Raw genomic sequence first — 26,119 nt, forward strand, 5'->3', positions numbered from 1 at the left:
GCCTGTCAATCTTCTCTGTTCCTCCTTTATTAGTAGAGAAAAAGATGACATCTTCCTATTCTTCTCCAGCACCAATAGAATAGTAATTCCCCGTGTTCTCCAACTGCATGTAAATGCTTCCTTCCTTTCTAAAAGTCTTATCAATTCCCTCACAAGATCCGGAAGATCTTGTGGATCTTCTTATAGTCTGATGCCCTTAGCTCTATTTAGCTGACTCCATAATTCCCTGGCTAACATAGCAGCAAGTTGAGGAAGGATGATCCAGAGTTTCTCAGATGTTGATGTTTTCTGGTTTCTGTTTTGTTTTTGTAATATGTTATCTTTGCTATGTAGCCCTGCTGAGGCTTCTGACAAAGTGGCTCTTAACTATTGCAAGATCCTCTACATGGGGCTGCCCTTGAAAAGCATCCGGTAGCTCCAGTTGGTGTAAAATGCAGCAGCCTGCATGGTTTTGTGCAGACCTTGGTGTGCACATGTGTCACCTCTCCTGCAGGAGCTTCATTGGTTGCCAATTTGCTTCCGGGTGCATTTCAAGGTGCTGGTTGCCATCTTTAAAGCCCTTCATGGTTTGGGACCAGGTTATCTAAGGAGCTATTTCTTCCTGGTCACATCCATCTGACCCACTAGAGCAGGAAGGCAAGGAATGTTGCATGTCCTGTCCCCTAATGAGATACATCTGGCGGGTCTCAGAAGAAAGGCTTTCTCCATGGTGGCTCCATCCCTCTGAAACATCATCCTTCCAGAAAGTAGACTGGCCCCCACACTGACATCTTTTGGACCTGAACCTGGGGAACCCAGAGCAGGATGGATCCTATTAAATGGGTGGCAAGAGTGTGTGCTGTTGCCTGAATGGGGGTGGGGGTTATTATTTTTATTTTTTTATGATTTTTATTTCTTTTGTATTGTGTTTTTATTTCCTGTAAGCTGTCTTGAGTCACCATGAGTGAGTAGGCAGCAATATAAATTTTATTTTATTTTAATTGTGACTTTCCAGATGTTGTCTGGCCACAATTCCAGAGGTGGTATTCAGCAGGTTCTGACCAGTTCTGGAGAACTGGTAGCAGAAATTTTGAGTTGTTAGGATAGTGGTGGCTAACCTTTTTGGGTTCCCATGCTGATAATTGTGCACGTGCTTATGCGCTCACGTGCCATGACCCAGAAGGCAATGCCCCCCCCATGCCCCCTGCACATGCGTGTGTGTCTCCTGTGAGCCGCTGTGCCCTCATACATGCACGCCAGATACCCGACAATCAGCTGTCAGGCGGGCAGTGCGTGCACATGCGCAGTAGACCTTTTCTGGCTGAGGGCTCGCGTGCCAGCAGTAATGGCTCTGCATGCCACTTCCGGCATGCGTGCCATAGGTTCGTCACCATGGATTTAGGAAAACCAGTAGTAACCTTCTCCCAGGAGTGGGGAGGGGATGGAAATTTTGCAGTATCCTCCCCCTGCCACGTCCACCAAGCCACACCCACAGAACCGGTAGTAAATAAATTAGAATCCCATCTTCATTAGCTATTAAACTTATTCCCTGCTCATGATAACATGTATGATACTGGAGTGTTGCTCGCATTCAAGCATCTTCTTCTATTGGAGCTTCAAGTTCCTTGCTCACTTACCCTTAATTTAAATGCTGGCCCAGTCAAGCAGAAGCCACTCATGCACACATATTCTATGCAGAGTTCTCTGAAGAACATTTAAAGGGCATTTTTATCCCTGGGAAATATAGAAGTTTCAAGAAATGTTCTATGAAATAATGACCTAGCCAGTGTGTAGAAAGCTAGTGACAAGCAGGCATTAAGCAGCACTTGGCTTTAATTTATGGAAGTGTTTCTCAATCTTAGCAGCTTTAAATTGCAAGGACTTCAACTCCCAAGATTCCCCAGTCAGCATTCTGGCTGGGGAATTCTGGGAGAAGTCCGCACATCTTAAAGATGCTGAGGTTGAAAAACACTGGTTTATATTATTGCATGTTGACTTTCCACTTTTACAAGAACCATTTTTGTAGGCAAGAGTCAATGGGCCAGATTCTCTTGTTAACTTCAAAACTCTAGCTCCATCTAACACCTTTGCCTCTGATTAGTAACTAATCAGATCATACCAATACTACTTAGTGTTTTAGGCTCCCAACTGCTGATCCTCAAGGGATTAGTTCACAGTGAAATCAGTGAGTCATAGACACATTTAAATTTATTGGAAAATGTTTGTTTCCCTCACTTGACATCCATATTTTTTACTCTCTCTCTTCTCTGCTGGGTGAACTTATTATTTATCTCTTCCTTCTGAGTTGGCATGTCAGGTGTACTACCTCTGAGATATGGCCAGTGAACATAAACAATTTGGTTTACTGGGCCACGGATTCCTGACTGACTCTTCTCCCTATTGCCAGTCAGCTTGTAGTGATCGTTTTCTTACAAGGGCACTGTTCCAATCAAATGGCCATTATCCTGGTGGCCTTCTGGGCCAAATGAATTATAAACATATTAGCCTTCTCTCTAGCTTGGTAATCATTGATTTCACTCTCGCCAGAGTTTGATTTAGACCTTGCTCAGTGCTTCTGATAGTAACATTTCTGATCCCAGCCAATTGGTGTGAAAATCCTGAATGTTGATTCTAGCTTTCAGGGAAGAGCTGTATACAAACAAATTAGTAAGATTTTTTTTTAAAAGAAAACCATGGAAACTGATTTTGTCTGCACCTCATTCTTCAGTTAGCTTTATTCTAGTTTACCTGGCATAGCTTTCCCAAAGCAATTATAATTGAACCTAGAATTTGATGAAGACACTGAATGTTTCCCCTTAGAATTTTCTAGTCCTAAGATAACTATAATATCCAGGATGACCTAGAAGGATAGAACAATGGTTGTTTTATGTTTCATAGATTCATCTTTTATTTATTTTCATCAAGAGAAAAGCTGTAAACCACTTTCTTACGTAGGTAGACAACCACAGGTTAACAAACTCTAACCAAATCACTAGATTTGGTGGATTTTTCTGGCAATACTGGCAAAAAAATTACTTTCATCATTGCTTGCAAATAAAAGAAAAATAGTGAACAGTTTTTCAGACTGTTTTCTATGAAAGAACGTCTAGTGAGATGGAATGTCCTTGGGACATGCAGAGCCCCTGCTGCTGAGATGACAAGTAGCTTACAATTATTCCATTTTTCAGAATTGCTAAGTCACTCCCACTTCTTCAGCTTCTCCCCATGTCTGTTTGACAGATATTTTGAGTCATATTTATCTGGTAATCCTTCTTCACTATCATTGTGATAATATTTTTTTCTAAGTCTGCATAAAGCTCATGGGAATTGTGACTGTAATTTAAAAAACACCAACAAGCCATAATGCTTTTCAGTGGTTGTGTTATGCAACAGCTGTGACTTTCTTGTTAGCTGCGAAAGAGCTTTATTTGCAAAACCTTTCAAATGCTGTGCTTGTTTGTGCTTCTAGGATTGGAAATAAGAATTAAAGAGCTGAGAGTAGCATTTCCTGAAGAAGGCACAGTAAGATTTGCTAGGATTTGGGAAGCATATTAGGTGCTGTTCCATCTCCTGCAGAGTTATTCTTTTGCAAAAAAAAACATTGTTCTTTTGATGCAGTCAACTTTTTTCCCCCTCTCCCACCTCAAGCTTTTAAGGTACTTAGTCCATGCCATTTTGACCTCTTCACTGAGCATGGGAAATCCACCTTCAATTGTACTTGGGATGTCGTGTTTATCTTGGCCATCTGGAAAGTTTACTTCGGTAATTGAGATGAATCATTTTTAGCTGCTGGAGAATTCGTTACTGCAGTTTTGGACAGCCGATATACAGAAAAGCTTCCTGGGACAGTATGGCATTACTGTAAGTAGAGCAGAGAATTAGGAGTCAAAATGGATCTCAAAGCTCATGGAATGTAGCGATGTTTATTTTAAACCTCGTTAAATTATGTAGCTTTTTTTTTTTTTTTACAAAGTTATATGAAAAGCGAAAGATGTGGAAGCTTTGGAAGACCAGCAAATTAAGAAACAGTTGATGATGGTTATTTCTCAATAAATGTTTGCAGCTTGATACAGCCAAATGTATATTCGGTTCTTAATTGGGGAGGGGGCGGGAGGAGAAGAGGAAAAAAGAGGAGAATATGTGACTTTGTTTAACTGTTGTAGACAGGACCGAAACAGGTAGGCAGAAAGTATCTGAAAATTAACTGAGAAACTTCCTTGCCTCTTGATTTACCTCTCTGTCTGGTGTTGTTTCTCCATTTCTTGTTCTTTCCCTTCTCGTGTGGATAATTCTCTCCTGCTCTCCTGCCTTCTTCCTTGCTGTTGCTGCTAGAAGGTTGAAGAGAGGTTGCTTTGGGTATTTCTGTGTGTAAGAATTGTTTTTTTTTTAACGTATGAGCCTAATTTTGTAAATAGGCCTTATTTTATAGGAAATTTAAACAATAGTTACTTATCAGCTTTTTTCCATCCTACTCTTTATTTTTAGAACATGGATTCCAAATGCTATAATATAATGGTGTGCAATAGTACAATTGCATACATGGAGATGCCAGCACATATGGACTGTTTGATCCACACCCACTCATACAGACATGCATATATTCTATATACATATGTGCTCATGGAAAATATATTTATTGGAAGATGGAATTGGTTTCAGTTGACATAGGCAATCTGTTGATATGTGGGGAAGTTGGTCATTATATACAGGAGGGGTGTATAGATTAAGGAGCACCAAATCAGTTTCAACTCTTAGTAACCATAAAATAGATTCCCTAATTTAGTTTATCCATGTTTTCTAATGGTGTACTCGTGGCTACTATAAATTGAATCAATTTACCTTGTTGATGGTCATCTTTTTTTTCTCTTTCCTTCCAACTTCCCCAGCATCAGAGCTTCTGCAGAGAACAAAGACTTCACATAATGTGTGCAAAATAGGATACATTTCATTTTTAATATAGTTTATATTTTTATAATTATTGCTTTTATGTTACTGCTTTATTTGGCTTTTGTATGTCTCCCACAATCACTTCTTGTGAGACAGGAAGCCATTTAAATTTGATAAATTAAAAAAAAATTGTCCCTGGTCAGTTGTGCCTCAAGTCTGAGTAAAAGTGCTTGAGTGCTTCTTTCTTTAACTTTAGTTTGCATTTGATTTACTACTATAATCAAAATCATTTCCTATAGACTCCCAGCAAGTCTTTACCTTCTCAGGGCCAAGGAACTGTCACGTTAAAATGTATTATTTTGCTTCTGAATGGCAGCTTTGGCTTTGTTAAAAAGCCTCTGGCTAAAAACTAGGCTTTCTCCTACTTCAGGTGCCTTCTGGAAATAGCTGAAAAAGAAGCTTTCCTGGAGGACATCTGAGACCTGATGATTGTGGCTTTTAATAAGTTTTTAAGACCATTATCACTTTAAGGCTCACTGGGAATGTTGTGTATTTTAAATTGATGGGAGATCACAAAAGTGGAAGGAAGTCAAATACACCACCTTGACCAATAATCTAGAATTATTTGTAGATTGTTTTTTTTCTGGATGGGGGTAGCTCCCACATTAAAGGAGGCTATCAAAGCTTCCTTCACTTTCGAATACAACTGTGCTATTTGCTGACTAGAATCTATTTGGCATCTTGGTTCATAAAAGGGGAATATGAGGATTCTAGGATATGAAAAATGAAAATCAAGAACAGGCAATGTTTTTGGAGCCAGAAGCTGCATTTGCAGTTGTTGTTTTTTCCCCATCTCCAACTTGTGGCCAGTACACTAATATCACCCAGAGAGCCGGGTGGATTTTTGTCCTCTTTTTTGTGTTTGTGGAGACATGTGGGATTTCCCCATCAATAAAGTAGATGTCTTATAATCATTACTGTCTCTTCTCCCAAGCTGCACTGAAGGCTGGTGAGTACTTGAAAGAGGAGCTAAAGGCACCGAGCATGATATTTTTAGCATCAGGCAGATAAAATATGCGCAGACAAATAAAACCTGCAGATTTTAAAATTCTGTTTTATGCTGATGCATTTGTTGCTATACCACTTAAAGCTGTGTGGCTACTGTTTTATAGCTCTGAATAGAGTGCCTTCATTTTATTATAATCTGTTTTGAGACATTTTTCTCCACTGAAAACCAAGATGTTACAAACTGAGAATATGTAACATAAAATAAAAGCAAATATAACTTCCCAAAGTTATTTTGAAGAACAAGTTGGATATTCTAATCCTCTGAGATTTCAGAACAGGAGGAATGCTTCATATGTATTTTTTTTCCCTGCAGCACAAAAAAGTTGCTTTGTGCAATTTTAGCTGTGAAAAAAGTTGTGGAGGAAAGTGATACTTTTCCATTATCCCCTTTTCAGGGATAGGATGCTAAGGGTATCCTCTTGTTCAGTATATGAAGTAAAGAGGTCAGGGAACTGATAAAAAGGGACTGAGACCATTTCTATGTTTTGCAACATCTTTTCTTCTGATAAGAAGGCATCTTTATGGCATCTTTTCAATTAAGACCGTCCTGAGTTGTAGGGGACATAGTACAGGTGGTAATGCTGACAGGATTGCTTTAATATTGATTTTTAATCTGGGGTATTATTTGTATTTATGCCATTCATAGAGATTTATGTATTATCGTTTGCAGTATTTCAATCTGTTTTGAATTCTGTGGAGTATCAGCAGATTCTTGATCTACCAATTCCCATATGAAATCTGATTGTACCCTAAATCAGTGATCCCCAACCTTTTTTATGCCGCGGCCCAGTATCCCCAACCTTTTTTATGGCGTGGCCCGGTACCGACATCAGCTGGGCGCCGCCATCTTGTTTTGATGAAAAAGTGCTTCCGGTGAGCTCACCGAAGCACTTTTCATCAAACAGATGCAGCGTAAGCGCTTCTGGTGAGCTTTTCCGGGTAGAAATGGCTTTCTGCCGGAAAAGCTCACCGGAAGCGCTAGGCGCCGCCATCTTTTTTGATAAAAGTGCTTCCGGTTAACTTTCTACCCGGAAAAGCTCACCGGAAGCACTTTTTCATTAAAACAAGATGGCGGTGCCCAGCAAATCAGCGGCCCGGTAGGACTTGTTCCACGGACCGGTTGGGGACCCCTGCCCTAAATGACCTAATCTTGCCTCAGCCATGAAAGCCAGCTGGGTGACTTTGGACCTATTACATTCTCTCAGCCCAACCGATTTCACAGGGATGTTGCTGTAGGGAAAATAGGAGGAGGAGGGTGAATTGGATATGTTCACTGCCTTGAGATTTTGTTTAAATAATAAAGGCTGGATACAAATATATACAAAATAAAATTAACATTCAAAATAAATCTTTGGAAATGGTCGGTAAGGGCAGCAGTTTTTGCCCATTTATATCTCATACACTCCATTCTGTTCTTCAAAATCTTCAGTTCAGATCAAGATCCAGCTGTGATAACTACTCCATTTACATATTTCATTAGATAGTTAAAATGTCATTGTGGCTCCTTAATTGTAATTGGCTACAAGATTTCACTTAGCATTCAGTTAGGTGCAGAGAAAGTATGCATCATATTGCTTTTCCTTCAAGCCAAGAACCAATACTAAGAGCACCATCTACTGGAATATAGTAACGTGATCATTTCACACATTTTTTTCTCTTTAACTTGGAAGTAGAGTGAAGTTATTTTAATTGCTCAAGCATTCTGAGATAAGGTATAGCAGCTGTAACTAGTAACAATACTTTTGGTTATGAACTCTTGAGGATGGAATTAATTTTAGGTCATACTCAGAACAGATGAGGCACTAATAAAGGAGAATATATGTAGTTCAGGTTTGAAATGTGAGATCTTTGGTGCTCTCTCAGCTAGGTTGTTTTCTTGCAAATGTTTAATTACCCAAAATAAGGTAACATCATCTGTGCATAGGCACTAGCAGGATGAGGTACTCCTGCTGTGTCAGGATGCCAGGTTGTTGCTGGTAGTGCTGCTGCTATTACAGCTGATGGGATATTTTTTGTACTAAAATGCTACTGACACAGAGTCATAAATGCACAACACTTTACAGATTCATAAGGAGAGGGGGGGAGAGATACCTGACTTCAGTTTCAAGAAGTTGAGAGATAACAGAAAAGGAATCATAACAGCTTTGCTGGATCAGACTCAAAGCCTGTCTAGAGCAGTTTCTAGAGCACCCAAAATATAATATATATACAGGTAGCATGGAACTCTGGGGGGGCATTAGGAAAGCTAAAGCTCAGAATAAGCAGTTGTTGGCAGAGGAATTAATAATTTCATTGGGTATGTTCAAAATTAGGGAAAAAGAACAAATAAGAATACCAGCCATTCAGTGAAGACAGCAAAACAAACAGATAATAAAAGATAAATCTATTCAGCTTCTATTTTGTTTCAGTGTTGCTGGAGAAGGCTTTACATGTTCCACATATTTGGTTACAATAACTTAACTTTCAACATAGCATTTCACAAAATGCTCCAAACCCCCCAACCCCCCCCCCCCCCCCCCCCCCCCCCCCCCCCCCCCCCCCCCCCCCCCCCCCCCCCCCCCCCCCCCCCCCCCCCCCCCCCCCCCCCCCCCCCCCCCCCCCCCCCGCGGTAATAACTGCCTTCTCACTGCCTACTTCAATAGAGCGACAAATATTTTTACATAAAAAAGATTCTAAGAATTTTGGTAAGAGCAGGATTTAGTTCCGGTTTTTGTTGTGTGTTTTTGTTTGATGTGTGTGGACTTTTTGAAAAAAAAATTTTTTTTTTTTTCTTTTTTTTTTTTTTTATTTATTTTTATTTTTAAAAAAAAAAAAAAAAAAAACACCCACCTCTATCCATTTCCCCCCCCCCCCCCCCCCCCCCCTCTAGTTCAACCTTACTCATTTAAATTGCCCAGAGCCCACAAAAGGAGGGGGAAGGGGTGCACAACCCACCCCCCCCCCCCCCCCCCCCCCCCCCCTTCCGAGCCCACGGAAACGCGCGCAGAATGATGGTTAAGTCTATCCCTTTTCTAGATTGGCAGACCTTCCAGAAACTCATTCATGCCCAGTAGCCCTCATAGCTTGACTAATGCAATAAATATGAGTCTTGAAGACCACCTGGAAACTTCAACTGTGCAGCAACACAGGCAGTGAGGAGCATGCCTTGGTATGCCCGAAGTACCTGCTCCATGAGCTATACTGGTTGCCAGTTTGCTTTTGGGGGAGATTCAAGGTGTTGGTGGTGACTTATAAACCCCTACATGATATATAAATGTTTGACCTAAAAAAATAGTGGAAAATAGTGAGGTTGGAATAAGGATGTGAGGAAGTGGAAGGCAGATTGGCAGAAGCTGCAAAGAAAGATCAACTGGACAGAGAGTCAACAGGAAGAGGAGACTAAGACATTCTAGTTTAGGTATTGTCAGTGGAAACTTGACTTGGAGCAGTTACACCTATGCCAATGCATTTTAGTGATTAAAGAGGATAAGATATAAAACTACCAAAGAGACCAATGTTCAAGTACCTTCAGCCATGGAATTTCACTGAGGGATTTTAGGCTGATCAGATCAAGTAACTTCATGGGAATAACACTAGAGAAGAAAACACTTTGTACAACTCCTTGACTGACTGACTGACTGATTACTATTAAGACAGGGTTGATTGTTAATGACCACATAGATTTTCTGTCTTTAACCTGGTTTTTCAGGTTTCCATTAGGAAAGGTATCCATTACTATTGTAATTGAATCCATTTACCTTTCTCTTCATCTCTTTCCTTCTACCCTTCCCAGCACTATACAGATAGACATCTCCAGAGAGCTGAGTCTTAATGCATAATGTGTTCAAAGTCTAATAATCTGAGCCTGTTCCTTTGTGCCTTTGACTGAGATCTCTGGGTTGATTTGTTCGATTATATACTTGTTTGTGGATGTTTTGGCATTTGGTTGTATTCTCAAAAGATTTCTCTCTTTTTTAAATATGATTTTTATTCAGACTTTTAAAAAAAGATTAAAAACTAATCCAAACTAGGTAATATAAAGTAAAGAGAGAGAAAAAAAGAGAAGACCAAAAGTGAAAGAAAAGAGTTTAAGAAAACAGAAAGGAAAAAAATACAAAAAAGGGGCTTCTAATATTCTTCACAGCAGTTATAAGTATAATTATATTTTAATCTTTCTCTCTTTAACAGTATTCTTAAGAGCCTGCTCCATCATCAAAATTCAGAAGTGTCCGTACTCTTTCTAGTCTGCTTCCTTAAATTCCAGTTTTTTTGTGTCACAGGGAAAAAAACATTGCCTGCACAATTTTGATCTTTGTAGATGTAGACACATCTCTCTATCTAAGTATCTTTTCCAAGACCTTCATTGCTTCTCTACTGAGTGCTTGTCTGTGTCATATTTTAAGACTCCTGTTCTTTTGTACTTTTGACAGTTGTCAGAAAAAGGCGGAAGCTATCCACCTCCTTCAACACCTTTAATTGTCAGTTCTAAAGCTAGTAATTATACCTGTTATTATTTTAGCAATCTTTATTTTTAATCTTTGTCCCATTTTTTCCACTATGCTCCTTGATTTGAGAGCCAGTGTGGTCTAGTGATTAAGGCACCAGGCTGGAAAGTGGGAGATTACAAGTGTAAGTCCTGTCTTAACCATGTCAGTCTCTTTCAGCCCAGCTCACCTCACACAGTGGTTGTTGTGAGGGAAATAGGAGGAGGAAGATGGGTTGGTTGCTCGCCATCTTGAGTTATTTGTAAAAATAATAAAGGCAAGATACAAATAAATAAATAAAAATAAATTAAAAGAAAAATTACTAGAGCTAACATATCATTTGCCTTTTCAGCTATTTTTGTTGTATCATCAGCATACATGGTTGGTGTTTCCTCCGCCAGGTTTGAAACCATGCTCATCTTCTTCCAATCTAAGTTTCCTCAATATATACTCAACATAAAGGTTGAAGAAATAAGGGGACAGTCTACAGTCTTGTTTCACTCTTTTTCCAACCTAGAACCAGTCTGTTTGCCATGTTCTGTCAGACCATGGCTTTCTGACTTATGTATAGGCTTTGTACGAGGACAAGGAGATGCACTAATTAGGATTCACCTTTTTCTAAGCACATACCACAACCTGACATGATCAACACAATCAAAGGGTTTTCTATTAACAGAGAAGCACATAGTGAGTTCTTTTTGATATTCTTTGGGTTTCTCAATTATCTCAACAATGTATCTTATTCCTTGACCTTTTCTAAAGCCAGCTTAAACATGTGGGATCTCTCTTTCTATGTAGGTCTCTAATCTGCATTGGATGATCCTTTTTCCTATCATGTGAAATTAAGGCTCCTATACAGTGATTTGCTTACTCTTATAAATAATATATCTCTAATAAATAGATAAACGATAGAGGTCATGAAGAAGCAACATGCTTCCTTGAACAGGTATGGATTAGATAGTGATGGACACATACTTCGTTAAATAATATTGACAGATAATATTGTCCTCATCTTTGACCAGTGAGCAGCTTCAAATTATTCTTCAAAAGAATCATTTCACAGAATAAAATCCTCTAATCTGGGCTGATTGGTGACATTTCTTGTTTAATTGTCTTGGAATAGGCTGATGAATTTCATTCAGAGAGCAAAGGCACCACTTTTGAATTTTCTCTCAGATCTGTATGAAGTTTATTGCAAGGAATTACAGACTCCTGTTGATTCAAGATAGCATAAAGTACCAATCTAACTGCTGTATTGTTATTTCTCCAAAGGGATGCAGAACATTTTGCAGCCCAGAAGCTTAAAATATTTGCATTCTTGTTGAAATAGGCTAGTGTGTTCTCCTCTCCCGCCCAGCACTCTTTTTCATAAATAGTCAAAAGTCTCTTGGGAAGATTATGTATTGCTGTTAGTTTCCAACTTCAAATAATCAGAACTTTGTTACTGTGGGCCATGCTTTGTACACAGTAATCTTTCTTTCTGTTATATTTTTATCTTCAACCCATCACAATATTGAACTAGTTACCCAATGTTTTGCAAAGCTTTGTCTCATGCAAGTGATGCTGCATCCAGGAGGGAATTCATATTTTGTTAAACACTATCTGCAAGAATTAAAATTCTATGGAATATAGGAAGAAAGAAAGAGCTATTCATAAAAACTACCATGTAGCAATGCATGAAGATTTCACCTTTAGCTTTATGAGAGTTACTGGGATAATGTCTTGCAAACATTACTCTCAATGTAATGCATTCAATCTATTGTGTTTTAGGGGTTGATTATTGTAATTATTAGTAGCTGATTAGCATTAGAGCTCCTTTTTATTCCCTTTCTCCCATGGTTTGCATGCAACTCCCAAGGAAACCTATATAAGCAAGCAAAGATTATACTGATTAGGGACTGGAAGTTTCCATCAATTCCAAATAAGTTTCAAAAGTGGGTGCAGAAGTAGATGGTAGAGTGCAACAAGTCGACTTAAGTAACTTCTTCAAAAAAGAGTTCCACTGTGAAGGAAAATTGGATCTCTCCTGGTACTGGAATAAGAGGAGACCCTTAGTAATCAAATAATACAATGACTGTTGCAAATATTTTACATTTATTCTTATCCCTTATTTTTCTCTGGGCAAGGGTTTTCTCTTCTGAAAGAGACATTGCCCTCTTGAATCTTGCTATAGCAGTAGGCTTGAAAGTTTGAATAAATGAGTTGAAATAAATGCTAGCAATTTATTTTATTTTCTTTTTCCCTATGATACTTAGGCAAAGTTCTGAGCAGGCAGATGTTACATATCTGATTGCAAAATTCTGATTGGCTAATAGTTACTTTCAGGCATTATATTTACAAACATGCCTGTGAACCTAGGATCCCTGCATCCTAATGATCAAAATGGTCAGAATACCCTGGATCAGTTTCAGATGTGTTTTAAGATAAAATTAGAGATGTTGGAAAGCAGAAAAGCTGTTTGTCTGGAAGTGCCTTAGATACATTGGCTGAATATTGTATGTGTGTACATTCACACTCATTCACTAATACTTAAACATAGCTTTGTAACTACACCAAGCTCTCAAACAAAATGCCTGTGGACAAAGTGTTTCACTCACCTACCGCCATGTGATGATATGGAATTTTTTCATATAATAGAATTTTCCTTTGGATTAAATTTTATTTCTTTATCTTTTTTTTTTTTTTAGGAGGAATGACTTCCTCTCGCTTCTATGATTATGGTAGTTCCAAGACATCAGACAGAAGCAATGGCTCCCTTTACACCTCTCTGTTTTCCGATGAACTCTATACAGCACCTCAAGATTCCTCTTATTTCACTGGCAATCTTTCCATGGAGGACAACCATATTACCCCTTCAGAGAGCACTGAGGGAATTCATGCCCAAGGTGGGCTGTTTAGCTCTGATTCAGGAATAGAGATGACCCCAGCAGAACCCACTGATGTCAACAAGATTTTAGCTGATCCAGAGGAACAGATGAAATCAGAATCCTACAAGTACATGGACATCAGTAGATCAGAAGAGATTAAATACCAAGAGAGCTGCGATACAGTCAAGGAAGACACGATCCCTCTCAGCTTGATTAATAAAGGAGCTGAGGACAAGTTTGGAGCAAAAGGGATATCACTGGAGGAAAAACATGTGTCCAAAGAGGGCTCACCTTCTCTACTGGACCACCAGTATAGCCCCTCAGAAACATCACAAGTCAAGATTACACTGACGGAAATAGAAACTATGGAGGTTCCTGTGTCAAAGGAGAAAACTCCTGAAAAACAAGAAGTTGGTCTCAAACCAAGCCACGAAACAGTTCCTACAGTGACAGTATCTGAGCCAGAAGATGACAGCCCAGGCTCAATTACGCCACCTTCTTCAGGAACAGGTAAAAAATGATTACATACCAGAGTACAATAAAAAAATAATTTAGGGGATGAGGAAGGTTTGCAGATAACATACACTAAAAAACCCTACCCCGTTTACAACCCTTAATTCGGGATAAAGTCAGATGGATGGAACTGAGCATTTACTGGCCGGATGCTGTTCCTGATGTCATGTGGAGTTCTCAGCGGATAGCTAATATCTGCAATTAAATTTTCTAATAAGAGTACAGGTGGATGGAATTGGAACTCCTAAATTCTTAGTGATGGCCATGCTGGTTGGAGAATTGTGGGTATTGAAAACATACATCTAGGGATTACCTAAATAATTCATAAATTATACATTGCTCCCTATGATATAGAGAAACCTCAATCCACAGCAACACTCACCAATTTGTTCCTCCTACAGATGCCCTGGGTGTGTAGGGGAAAGGATGGCTGGAAACCCACAAATATTTCCTTCCATTAAACTACACAATATTATATTCTGTGAGGTCTACTACAATGGGTAGTTTTATTGCCATGGTACAATAAAGATAAGTGGTACTGATAGTGCTTTTAGTATCTAAATCCTTTCCTCTGAAATTAAGGACACTGTTATGTAGAAAAGCACTGTTGAGGTGTTCAACTTTAGCAACTTTAAGACTTATTGATTTTAATTCCCAAAAATCCACAGCCAGCCATCTTTAACTCTGGCTTATTAAACAGCAGTGGAGATCTTTTTCTCCACTGGTTTGAAAGATGCTGAAGTTCCAGAAATCATTAAAAGGGGAAGTGAAATGAAAACCAAAATCTGTCTCAAGGGAAGATCCTAAGCACATCTAATGATAGGTTGTGGAATTGTTTTGTCTCCTTTGGACATTTAGATCCATGGACATTTAGATCCATGGACAATTTTTTCCTACAAAAGTTAGCCATCCTCATTTACCAAACAAGAGAGGGGAAGTAATTGGCAACTGCCCACAAACTTGACATATATATTTCAAGGAATATAAAATATTAACTTATATGAAATATGATACTAAGCAGCAAAGCCTACACTCAAGAAAAGGAGAGGTGTGTTATGCTTTGTTATGTATCACATATACAAATTACAGTCCCCTTTTACACCACCTTTTCCCACCTTAAAAGCTTTTATGAGTCATGCCACCCGTACTCTGTTTTCAGCAATATGTTTTCACACATTAAAACACCCACTTTTATATTTTGTACAAACCATGTATTTTTTGAAACTTGCTTATTATTTGCAAACTGTTAAGAGTGAAGTCATGCCTCTTTATGAGGAGTAAACATCAGCACTAGACATGAAAAAACAATCCAATCTAGAAATAATACAGAAAGCCCATTGTGTTTGCTCTAGAGCTTGAGGGTTGGGAGATACTGTACATGCATAAGTACATTATGTGATTGCTTCCTGAAGAGATAAAATTGGATTTTTGCTAACCAGAATTTTTATCCTTCTCTTCCCCTCATGTTTATGTTTCTCTTTTACTGCATTCTTCTTTCCTAACTTGGAACAATTTCCTTGAAATTCCAGAACCATCTGGTTCTGAGTCTCAAGGTAAGGGAAGCCTTTCTGAAGACGAACTTATTAATGCCATTAAAGAAGCAAAGGGCTTCCCATTTAAGCATCCTGAAGGCCAAGGACCACAAACTGTTGTACCAGAAAAACAAGATAAGAAAAACAAGTTGACAGAATTTCCAGCAGGAAGTGCTCCCTTGGATAATGAAGCAAGCAGTGCTGAATCTGGTGATTCTGAAATAGAATTGGTATCGGAAGACCCCCTAGCTGCTGAAGAAGTTCTCCATTCCAACTACATGACCTTCAGCCATGCTGGAGGTCCTCCACCTTCCCCAGCCTCGCCTTCAATACAGTATAGCATCCTGAGGGAAGAACGTGAAGCTGAACTGGACAGTGAGCTCATAATTGAATCATGTGATGCTTCATCAGCCTCTGAGGAGAGCCCGAAACGGGAGCATGACTCTCCCTTAATGAAGCCAATCATTATGGACATTATCCAAGAAGAAAATCACACTAGGAATGAAGGCACCAGGGCTTCGGATTACAATTTAAGTGGCTCCAAGGAAAGCAGAATGAACAGGGAAAATCTAGCAGACTCAGCCTCCTACTTGAAGTGTTCCTTTGCCGCATCTAAAGTCCATGCTGATACCGTGTCGTCTACCATCAGTAGTGAAGAAATAAAGGATAAAGTAGCTCGGAAGAAATCAGTTGAAATGGCAGCGACTGCTACTGGAAAGAAATCACCATCCAAGGATTCATTGACAAGAAGTCCCTGGTCTTCACCACCACTGCCATTTTTAAATAAGCAAAAAGGTAATGCTGTACATTTTTATTTGCCAAAAATATGGGCATTTGGCTATCTATGAGAATAGATGATGAAAACACTGCTGATCTGGAAGAATCAGGAACAGCAAGGGTCTGCCTCCTTATAGATAGGATTTCAAAGCAAATCATTTATCTGGGGGTCAGGAATATTGCTAAGAGTTTATTAAGGCATGGGGGTGAATATTGGAAATGGCTATTTGTGATGCAGTTATTGCACAAGTTCAATTAATTGTGGCTTTGGTAGCATGAAACATCACAATAATGGTTTGGTTTTATGCAAGTGAAAATACCTGCAGTCACCACATTTGCAAGAAACTCACTTTCAGAAAGGTAATGTTATTGGGGAACTTAATATGCAACATAATGATTATCTCCACTAACTAAGAATTCAATTTACATCTTATTTTGTCCCCTCTCCCCATTAGTTAGCTCAAGGAGACTTACTCCTGTATTTGTTTAAAAATTAGGTATTTAAAGAAGTCTAATAATTATTTTAAAATATATTGGATAGAATAAAAAAATACAGTGTAGAGAAGTGATAGAAGAATGAACAACCTGATTACAGAGAGAAAGAGAGAGAATGATTATCTTTAATCAGCATCCCTAATGGGCCAGTAAAAATAGTCTTTAAGCATGCAAGTGTTTGTATAAAAGGGGTAGATTGAATTATATCTTATTTAGATCTGGGCCATAGAACAGACCCATATAAGAATACAACAATGAAATGTAGGTAACGCATAAATGATGTAGACAAGGGGACCCCATCACTGGGCCCAATACCTGGCCACAGCCTATTTGGAAATGGATTGCATAAGTGGCGGGTGAGTGTGTGAAGCTCCACTTGTGTGAGCAGGGAGCATTGGCACTTGCACACAAAACTTGACTTGCATGAGTGGCAGGCGCTTGGGCTTGCGTGTGAAGCTCTATTCATGCGAGCAGCAGGGGTGTGTGCCTGCCACTCACACAAATGGAGCTTTGCACATGCACACCTACCACTCACAAAGAACATTCCCCTCTTCCCCATCTCATACCAGGCTGCCAAGGCAGAAAGGTTGGGGACTGCTGATGTAGACCCTTATATCAATTACTGGATTTTTACCTGAGAAATACACATTCAATCTGCACAATTCAAATGTTTCATGCATTATGGGAGACTTCAAACAAGTCAGAGCACAAAGCAATTCATACAACACAGAATGGGGGGACGACAGGATTTTGGTACATCCTGATACCTTTTTCAATGGAGAAGAAGGCAAAAAGAACGTTTTTTTCCACCAATGCCCCTTAACTGTATTTGCTAAACCCAAGACAAGACTACATGTTTTTTACTTCTTTTTGTTCTTGTACTCACACAAAAGGAGTGTGAGGGGAGATTAAATGTTAATGGGTGCAAGCCAATGGTGGGATTCAATTTTGTTTTTACCACCGGCTCCATGGGCGTGGCTTGGTGGGCGTGGCAGGGGAAGGTTACTGTAAAATTTCCAGTCAGAGGTGGTATTTGCTGGTTCTCCGAACTACTCAAAATTTCTGCTACCGGTTCTCCAGAACTGATCAGAACCTGCTGAATACCACCTCTGGTGCAAGCACAACGAGCAGCTGAGTTTTCAGATTTTTTTTAATGTGAAAGAACATCAGAGGCAGATAATTGGAGAAAAAATCTCTACAGGTGATTATGTTAAATTTCATTATTGCTTCATCTTCATCTCCTTCTCCTCCTAAGTACAATCTGTATCCATGACATATAATTTACATCCATGAGTACCTACTTACACTTCTCGGGCTCCAAAGTGGCAGTGTGATATATGTGCCTAAATTATTTATAAATCAAGTGTACACAGTAAGTGAAAAGTTACAGAGATGACTTCTGAAAAGATCCCAAAAAATCAAATGTGTGGAGATTAACATAAAATGCTTCTCAGACCCAATTTGCTGTAGTGGTTAAGGTATTAGGCTCTAAACCAACAGATTGTGAGTTTTAGTTCTACCTTAATTATTTTTTTTTTATTTTTTTTATTTATTTTTATTTATTTATTTTTGTCAATTGCTTACAAGATAATAGGTATAAGTAAAAACATAGTTATTAATACATGGATACATATAAGAAAAATAAAAAAATTAAAAGAAACAATAGGACAGGGATGGTAGGCATGTTGGTGCGCTTATGCACACCCCTTACAGACCTCTTAGGAAAGGGTCAATAGTAGACAGTCTAAGGTTAAAGTTTTGGGGGTTTGGGGAAGAAACCACAGAGTCAGGTAGAGTATTCCAGACATTGACCACTCTGTTGCTGAAGTCGTATTTCCTGCAATCAAGTTTTGTGCGATTAACCTTGAGTTTGTATCTGTTGTTTGCTACTGTATTATTATGGTTGAAGCTGAAGTATTCGTTTACAGGTAGGACATTGCAATGTATGATTTTATATACTATATTTAGATGGGACTGGAGGTGGCGTAGTTCTAGGTTTTCTAGGTCTAGAATTTCAAATCTGGTGGTGTAAGGTATTCTGTAATGAGTAGAGGAGTGGAGAACTCTTCTTGTGAAATATTTCTGGACTTTCATAACTGTGTTAATATCAGATATGTAATGTGGGTTCCAGACTGATGAGCTGTATTCGAATATTGGTCTAGCAAATGCTTTTAACTCTAATAACTCTAGTTATTAGTGTTATTAGTTATTACCAGAGAAGAAGCTACGTAAGATTAGGTTAACAACTCTTAACGCCTTTTTGGCTATGTAGTTACAGTGGGCTGTAGCACTTAGATTATTAGAGATGAGTACTCCAAGATCCTTGACAGAGTTTGGATCATCAACAAGGTCTTGACTATTCAGCCTGTATTTTATTTTCTGATATTTTTTTTGCCAATATGTAGGATAGAGCATTTATTTGTTGAGATTTGAAGTTGCCATTTGTTTGACCATTCTGATATATAGTCAAGGTCTTTTTGAAGGGTAGCAGTATTGTCTGTGGTTTTGAATAGCTTTATATCATCAGCGAAGAGAACGCAGTTGCTCTTAACATGATCACAGAGGTCATTTATATAGATTATGAAAAGAGTTGGTCCTAGAACACTGCCTTGGGGGACACCACTGTTGACAGGTACATAATTTGATAGGACGCTCCCAATTTTGACCATTTGTTGTCTGTTTGACAGGAATGCTTCTATCCAGTTATGCAGGTGTCAAGAGATACCATAAGATTTTAGTTTTAGGAGTAGTTTGTCATGTACCACTGAATCAAAGGCTTTACAGAAGTCTATGTAGATTGCGTCTATTGTTTGCCCTGATCAAGTTGTGTAGTCCATATGTTTTTGCAATGTAAGAGTTGCAGATTACATGATAGTTTTTTTCCTGAAACCAAATTGTTTATTAGAGAGTAGGTTGTTTGTTTCTAAGTGGAGGATGATGGATTGGTTAATAATTGATTCCATGACTTTACAGGTGACGCAGCATGAAGAGATTGGTCTGTAATTTTCAACTAGGCTGGGGTCTCTCTTTTTGAAGATGGGGATGACTGTGGCTTGTGACCATAGTTTTGGCAAGGAGCTGGCCCTGAAAGATTTTTCAAAGATTATGCTTAGAGGTTTGGCTATGGCAGTGGATAGCTTTTTTAAGAAGTAGGCACATATTCTGTCTGGTCCAATAGATAGAGATGGTTTTAGATTGTGTAGTGCTTTTTCAACATTGTCTTCTGTAAAATCGATATGTATTAGATCATTGTAGTTGTCTGTGGTTCAACTAGGAAATACTGGGTATGATCCATTGCTGTTTACAAATACTGAGCCAAGGAATGTGTTAAAGAGGTTGGCTTTAATAGTGTCGTTGTTGCAGTCTTTACTATTAGGTCCTATCGGGGGTGGGATGGACCTTGAGTCTTTTAGTTTGTTGTTTACAAAATTGTAGAAAGCGCGGGTGGAATTGGTGCGTAGAAGGTTTTCTTCTTGTTTAGTGTGATAATTGGTGCATTCAGTTTTTATCTGGTGGCATAAATTTTTGTGTCAGCTTTTGAAGTTGGCAACGTGACCAGATTTGTTTTTCTACCAAAGTGATTTCTTTTTGGAATGACTTTGGACTAGTCATTCTCTCGCAGCCCTAAAAAGAAGGAGACAATGGCAAACTACTTTTCAACATTTTGTCAGGAAATCTCCAAAAACATGTCGTTTCCAGAAGTTAATGGTGACTTGAAAATACCCACCACTCCAAACTGTTTGCCTTCATGTGAATTTCTCTTGAATCAACTCCTCCCCCCACTCCAAAAAAAAGTAAGCAGGCCAGACTTAATAAATGCTTTGATGGGATACTAGCAGGATTTGCTATAGTTGTAAGTTAATTGAAAGCCTGGCAAAAACAATTTCCATGTTGCTCCAATCTCCATTTGGAGTCAAACTCAATTCCAGGGTGACTTTACTTATCTGAATACCCTGTTTGTCATGATTTTTGCTGATATATACCCTAGAATGGAGGGAAGGCACTTCCAGAAAAGAGCCTCTACTGAAAATAACAAAAACATATTGTGGGACCACTGTATTTTGTCATTTCCTTCTTAATTTTATCTGGAAAACTAATGATAGAAGAAACTGTGGGGAAAGACAAGGTTTCAGATGGAAGGTTAAGTTCTCAGGACACCATAAAATAAAAGTATTTTTATTAGTTTGATTTACTATATATGATTTAACACACACACACACACACACACACACAAATATATATATATTTATATATAAATATATACATTTACTATATATATATATATATATATATTCTGGATAGTTTACAATTAGAACAATAAAATAAAGCATAACAAATTCCCACAACAGAATAACAGGTAACCCATTGCATATTCAATTCAAGACCTTTCATGTCTGAATGTATTCATTCCACCGACTGACCCAATGCTTGGTGGAAGAACCAGGTTCTAATGGAAGGCCACTCAGGTCAGGACCTTCTGAATATCAGAGGGAATGTTATTTTCTATGGCAGCTGCTACAATAGAGAAAGTGTTATAGAAGGGACCCAGAGCATGCTCACTCTGCCAGATTTAATGGGGCAAGTAGAGATTATTGGAAACATTCCTGCAAATAAATTAATCCTGTACTATGGTGGGGTTTATAAATGATAGCTTGAACTGAACTTGGAAGTTTGTAAGAAGCCTGTGTAGCTTGCTTACTTATAACAATGTGCATCAATAAGTATTTGTGCCACAGCATTCTGGACCAATTGCTGCTTCCAAGTAGTTTCCATGTGTGGTGTGACCAAGTCACAAATGACCATGACCAGACCTCCTGATTCACGAAATGGCACAATTGGTATATAAGATTGATTTATGGCCCTCCTGGCCAGAACTGTCACCTGTTTTTCCAGCCAGAGCAGAGGTGGTATTCAGCAGGTTCTGACCAGTTCTGGAGAACCGGTAGCGGAAATTTTGAGTAGTTCGGAGAACTGGCAAATACCACCTCTGACTGGCCCTGCCCGATCTATTGTCTACCTCCCGAGTCCCAGCTGATCAGCTGGGTTTTCTTTTGTTGCTCTGCACAAGAGAACGGAGCTGGAAAGCAGGTTAGTGGGGTGGGGAGGGAATGATTAATTATCCTTTCCCCTGGAGTGTAGAGGGAATGGAGATTTTGCAGTATCCTTCCCCTGCCATGTCCACCAAGTCACATAACGCCCACCAAGCCACGCTCACAGAACCAGTAGTAAAAAAAATTGAATCCCACCACTGAGCCAGATCCAAGAGGGCCAACAATTATGTGCCAGTTCTGTCTGAGAGAATGCAACCCCAACCAGAACTAAAGATGGTGTGGCTCTTAAATCTGGAGATTACAAGCCCATAACCACTTGGTTTTACTTGGATTCAGCCAAACCCTGTTCTTCTCTATCTATGCCCTCATAGCTTCTTGAGATGAATAACTGGGTAATATTAATATTGATGTTGCTTGACCATGAGTTTCCTCACCCCAGCAGTTTCATGTTGCTCTTAAATAGGTATTGAGAGAGTATAGAGCCTTGAGGTACCCCCCCCCCCCAAATAGATTTGGAGCTAAATCTAACTAACTGTATCAATCAAATGAATTACCACCATGATTCAATAGTTTTAAAGGGATAGTTCCAAGGACAAACAAGCCGGCCAGCCATTGGTAAAAGAAAATAATAAATGAAATCCTTTGGGAAATCTAACATATTTTCTAGAGCTTTCCCTGATGTTTTACAAGATTTACTTTTCAAGCTATTTTGAAAGCCAAGACATAATCTAACATGTGTCTCCATAGGCAAAATGTCTGTGGACACTTACCAATAATTACGGCTTAGTGTTGTTCATTAATCAGAATATAATCATTGCTATCATTTCTTCCTTTAAAAAATCCTAATATTTTCTCTAATGAGCTAAAGATGATGTAATCATGGCTCTTTTCCAGTTTGTCATTGTGTACTACCTTGGCAAGAATGCCTATATTTTTTTGATAGTAATCATCCAGGACAGACTGATTGAAAAACAATTACTGTAACTCAAAATTAATTATTTTCCACAGATAATATAAATGACAGGTTATGTCATTTTTACAACACAGGCAGAAAGATTGCTAGCCTATTACTGATTAATACAGAGATTTACTACTGCTGATAAAGCAATTATTAAGTGATAAACCTGATGGCTTTAGGGCACGGGTGTCAAACTTGTGGCATCACATTGCCATCACATGATGTTTCGTGACCTTTTTCCCATTCACAGAGCTGGGGTGGTCGTGGCCTGCACATGATGCATCCGGTCTGTAGGCCCTTAATTGGATACCCCTGCTAGAGGCTCTGCTCTGCAGATAACCAGCTATGAAAACCTGTTTGTAAAGTTGAGTTACAGAGATTAGATGAGATTATTTCTAGCGAAGCAGCCTCCCTGCTGCCTAGTAACCTCCTAATCTAATCTGTTGAGTCTGTGGCTGAGTTGGTTATGAAATGCTTATGATACTGAGTACTTATGCTACAGTTGGCATCCATCTTGGACTTCCTTGATCTTTCAGTAGCTTTTAGAACCATAATTTGTGGCATTCTTCTTGCCTGGTTCAGGGAATTAAGAGCAAGAGTACTGTGTTGATTCTCCTACTTTTTCTATGGCTGGTTCCAGTGAGTGTTGGTAAGAGGGGAGAGATCAAACCCAAGCCCCTATTTGTGGGGTGCTTACCAATACTCCCCATACTCCCCTCTACTCTCTATGAAGCTACTGGATGAGGTTATCTATTGACATGGTATGAGATATAATCAGTATTCTGATTATACCCAATGTACATCTTTGTCTTGAGTTAACCAAGGGCTGTCAGCAAGGTTCTTTCCCATTGTCTGGAGGCTATGAGGGGGTCAAGGGAGAATCACAGGTTTCATCCTGTTAAGTTCGGAAGGTCGGCTCAAGAGGAGAGACTAGAAAGGAACAACCCTATTGACATAGATCCAAGCAGGCTTTGGACTTTACGTTCCCGCGAGGCATCCAAGACTCTTGAGCCAAACAGCCGCCTTGCTGTCCAATCAGTAGCTCTCTTTGTTGACCAAACGAATCGGGTTCAACCTGCTAAGGAACACTCCAACCCTGACAAGTCCAAGCAGCTTTGGATTTTAAACTTTTGAACCAGGAGACTTTCTATCCTTTCTATCTTAGACTCAAAGCTCTTGCTCAAGAAGCAGGTAGCTGCTATGGCTAGGAAGACCTTCATACAGGTGCATCTTGTATGCTAATTATACTTATTTTTTAATTGGGGGGGTTCAACTTACAGTAATTCGTGCCTTAGTGACCTCCCATTTGAATTATTCTAATGCTCGTTGCATGGAACTATGCTTGAAGAGTACTCAGGAACTGCAACCAGAATGCAGCAGCATAGCAATTTTGGGCCTTTCAAAATATATTCCCTGTAACACCATTCCTCCATGAGTTTCACTGGCTTCACTACACAATTCGAAATGATGGTTACCATCTGTAACGCCCAATATATATAAGTCCCACATAACAATATTAGATGTTGTTCCAATAACCATTTTAAACCTACTCTTTGAAAGTCAAGATTTTGGTAAGATGAACAACATTGTCATCCAAGTGATGGGAAATTAGCATTATGGTTGATTGCACAGAAAATCAGATGTTTAGACTGGATTTGCCATTTTTGTCTATTTACTCAGTCCTTCCTATGGACCTGGGAGAGGCAGATTTTCTTGTTTGATGGTGTTGAAGAATGTAAGCTGTTCCACGTAAAGTAAAGCTGCCTTTTACATTCAATGGATGGTGATTTTATCAGTGTCAATAGTATTCAAGGGAGGCTCCAGAGGTTTCGGGATTGCACCCAAGGCATTATCACTGGTGATACTATAGGTGCGTGATGGCGAACTATGGCATGTGTGCCAGAAGTGGCACGCGGAGCCATTTCTGCCAGCACACGAGCCGTCGCCCGGAACAGATCCACTATGCATGCACATGCACCTCCCACCAGCCAGCTGATTGTCGGGTATCTGCTGCGCATGTGGGAGATGTATGTGCATACGCATAGGCGTGTGGCATGCACGGGAGCCCACATGCACATGCACTGGGGCGGGGGTTTATGCACACATTATATTATGGGTGCAGGCATGCGTGTGCTTACGCACACTTTCAGCACGCAGCAACGAAAAGTTTAGCCATCACTGCTATAATTGTTCTACTTATATTTGCAGGTCTTTGTATTTTGTGATTTTCTCCATTCTTTCTCTCCTATTCTGTCTGCAGGTACTGCCACATCTACTATCTAGACTGCTTTGTCTTTCTTAGCAACAATTGATAAGTCTCCTGTGTTATGTGGCAAGTGCATGTTTGTTTAAATTCTAAAGTTCCAGAGCACTTTGGTTTTTTCCTTTTATATTACTTGTCTTTTTTGACTCCAACAGTTTTGGCCTGCAGGCAAATGGTATTTCTGGCAGATCTTCCAATGCACCATTGTTGCTTTTTTGTCATGCTGTTTATAGTCAGTCTGTGCAATCTTCTTCTGTCTGTGCATTTCAATTCCATCAGTGTTCGTGGTTTTACCCTGTTTTATTGCTACTACAACGTATTTCTCTAGGGAAAATTCCATTGCTACATCAGTGCTAAAAATACTTATGGTATTTGTTAATGACGGGATTTTGATTTCCAATTTTCCATAAAGCTTCAGATCATACTTATAAAGCAAATGTGAGATTTTATTAGCAATTTTTGCTGTTTTCTTGCCAAAATTGCTTTCTTCAGAATCACTGAAAGTGGGACCATAGCAATGACAAATAGTAAGGCTGATAATGAGTCACCCTAAAAGATGCCTTTCCTAATTTTGACAAGCCCATATTTTTCATTTCTACCAATTCTTCCCCTAATTCATTATTTTTCTACAATTCTATTTACTGACACCACTTGTTTCCATACATTTGATGATCCATCTATGTGATCCATCTTAGTCTTTTTGACTAAGAAAAAAATGTCTTCATGAAAAAATGAATAGATTCACAATACTCATTAATTCATAATTTTAGAAGCACCTTTAATGTAGATTTTGCTCAGGCTTTGAAATTATGGTTCCCACATATTTATTATTACCGGTAAGCGTTTGTAATCTGGCTTGCTTAATACACACACACACACACACACACACACACACACACACACACACACACAGTGCCTGTTGGCACTCCTGTTCTTGGCTTTTAAGTAAACTACATTAAATTCAGATTACACATAAAACTGAAAGCAGGTTACAAAATATAATATCTCTAATATAGTCATTTCAGAACTGAGCTTGACAGAAAGAGTTGCTGTTGCTGCAATTTATCGTTCTTCTTTCTTGCCCATATACATTTCATTGTGATTTTATTTTTTAATTCTTCTGAATATCCAACAAACAAATCAGAACAAATGGTAACAATAGCATACATATAAACCTGCACCCACATTAAATACTTTAATCCCATCATAAACCCCCTTGAGTAGTATATAGAGGAACATACATGAAATCCATGAATTTTGCTTCTT

At 39.0% G+C, this 26,119-nt stretch overlaps 1 protein-coding gene across 1 annotated transcript in view; it reads left to right on the top strand.

Moving 5' to 3' along the window:
- RTN1 (reticulon 1) overlaps nucleotides 1-26,119 on the top strand; it is a 129,694-nt gene that overhangs the window by 56,592 nt on the left and 46,983 nt on the right. The window contains exons 2-3 of the mRNA XM_026670065.2: nucleotides 13,085-13,774; nucleotides 15,307-16,104. Coding sequence (XP_026525850.2) covers nucleotides 13,085-13,774; nucleotides 15,307-16,104 — 1,488 coding nt within the window. The remainder of the gene's footprint in view (nucleotides 1-13,084; nucleotides 13,775-15,306; nucleotides 16,105-26,119) is intronic.

This window comes from Notechis scutatus, chromosome 1 (genome assembly GCF_049901735.1).
Source record: "Notechis scutatus isolate UNSWTSFEM ecotype Mainland chromosome 1, rNotScu1.2, whole genome shotgun sequence".
Lineage (NCBI taxonomy): Eukaryota > Metazoa > Chordata > Lepidosauria > Squamata > Elapidae > Notechis > Notechis scutatus.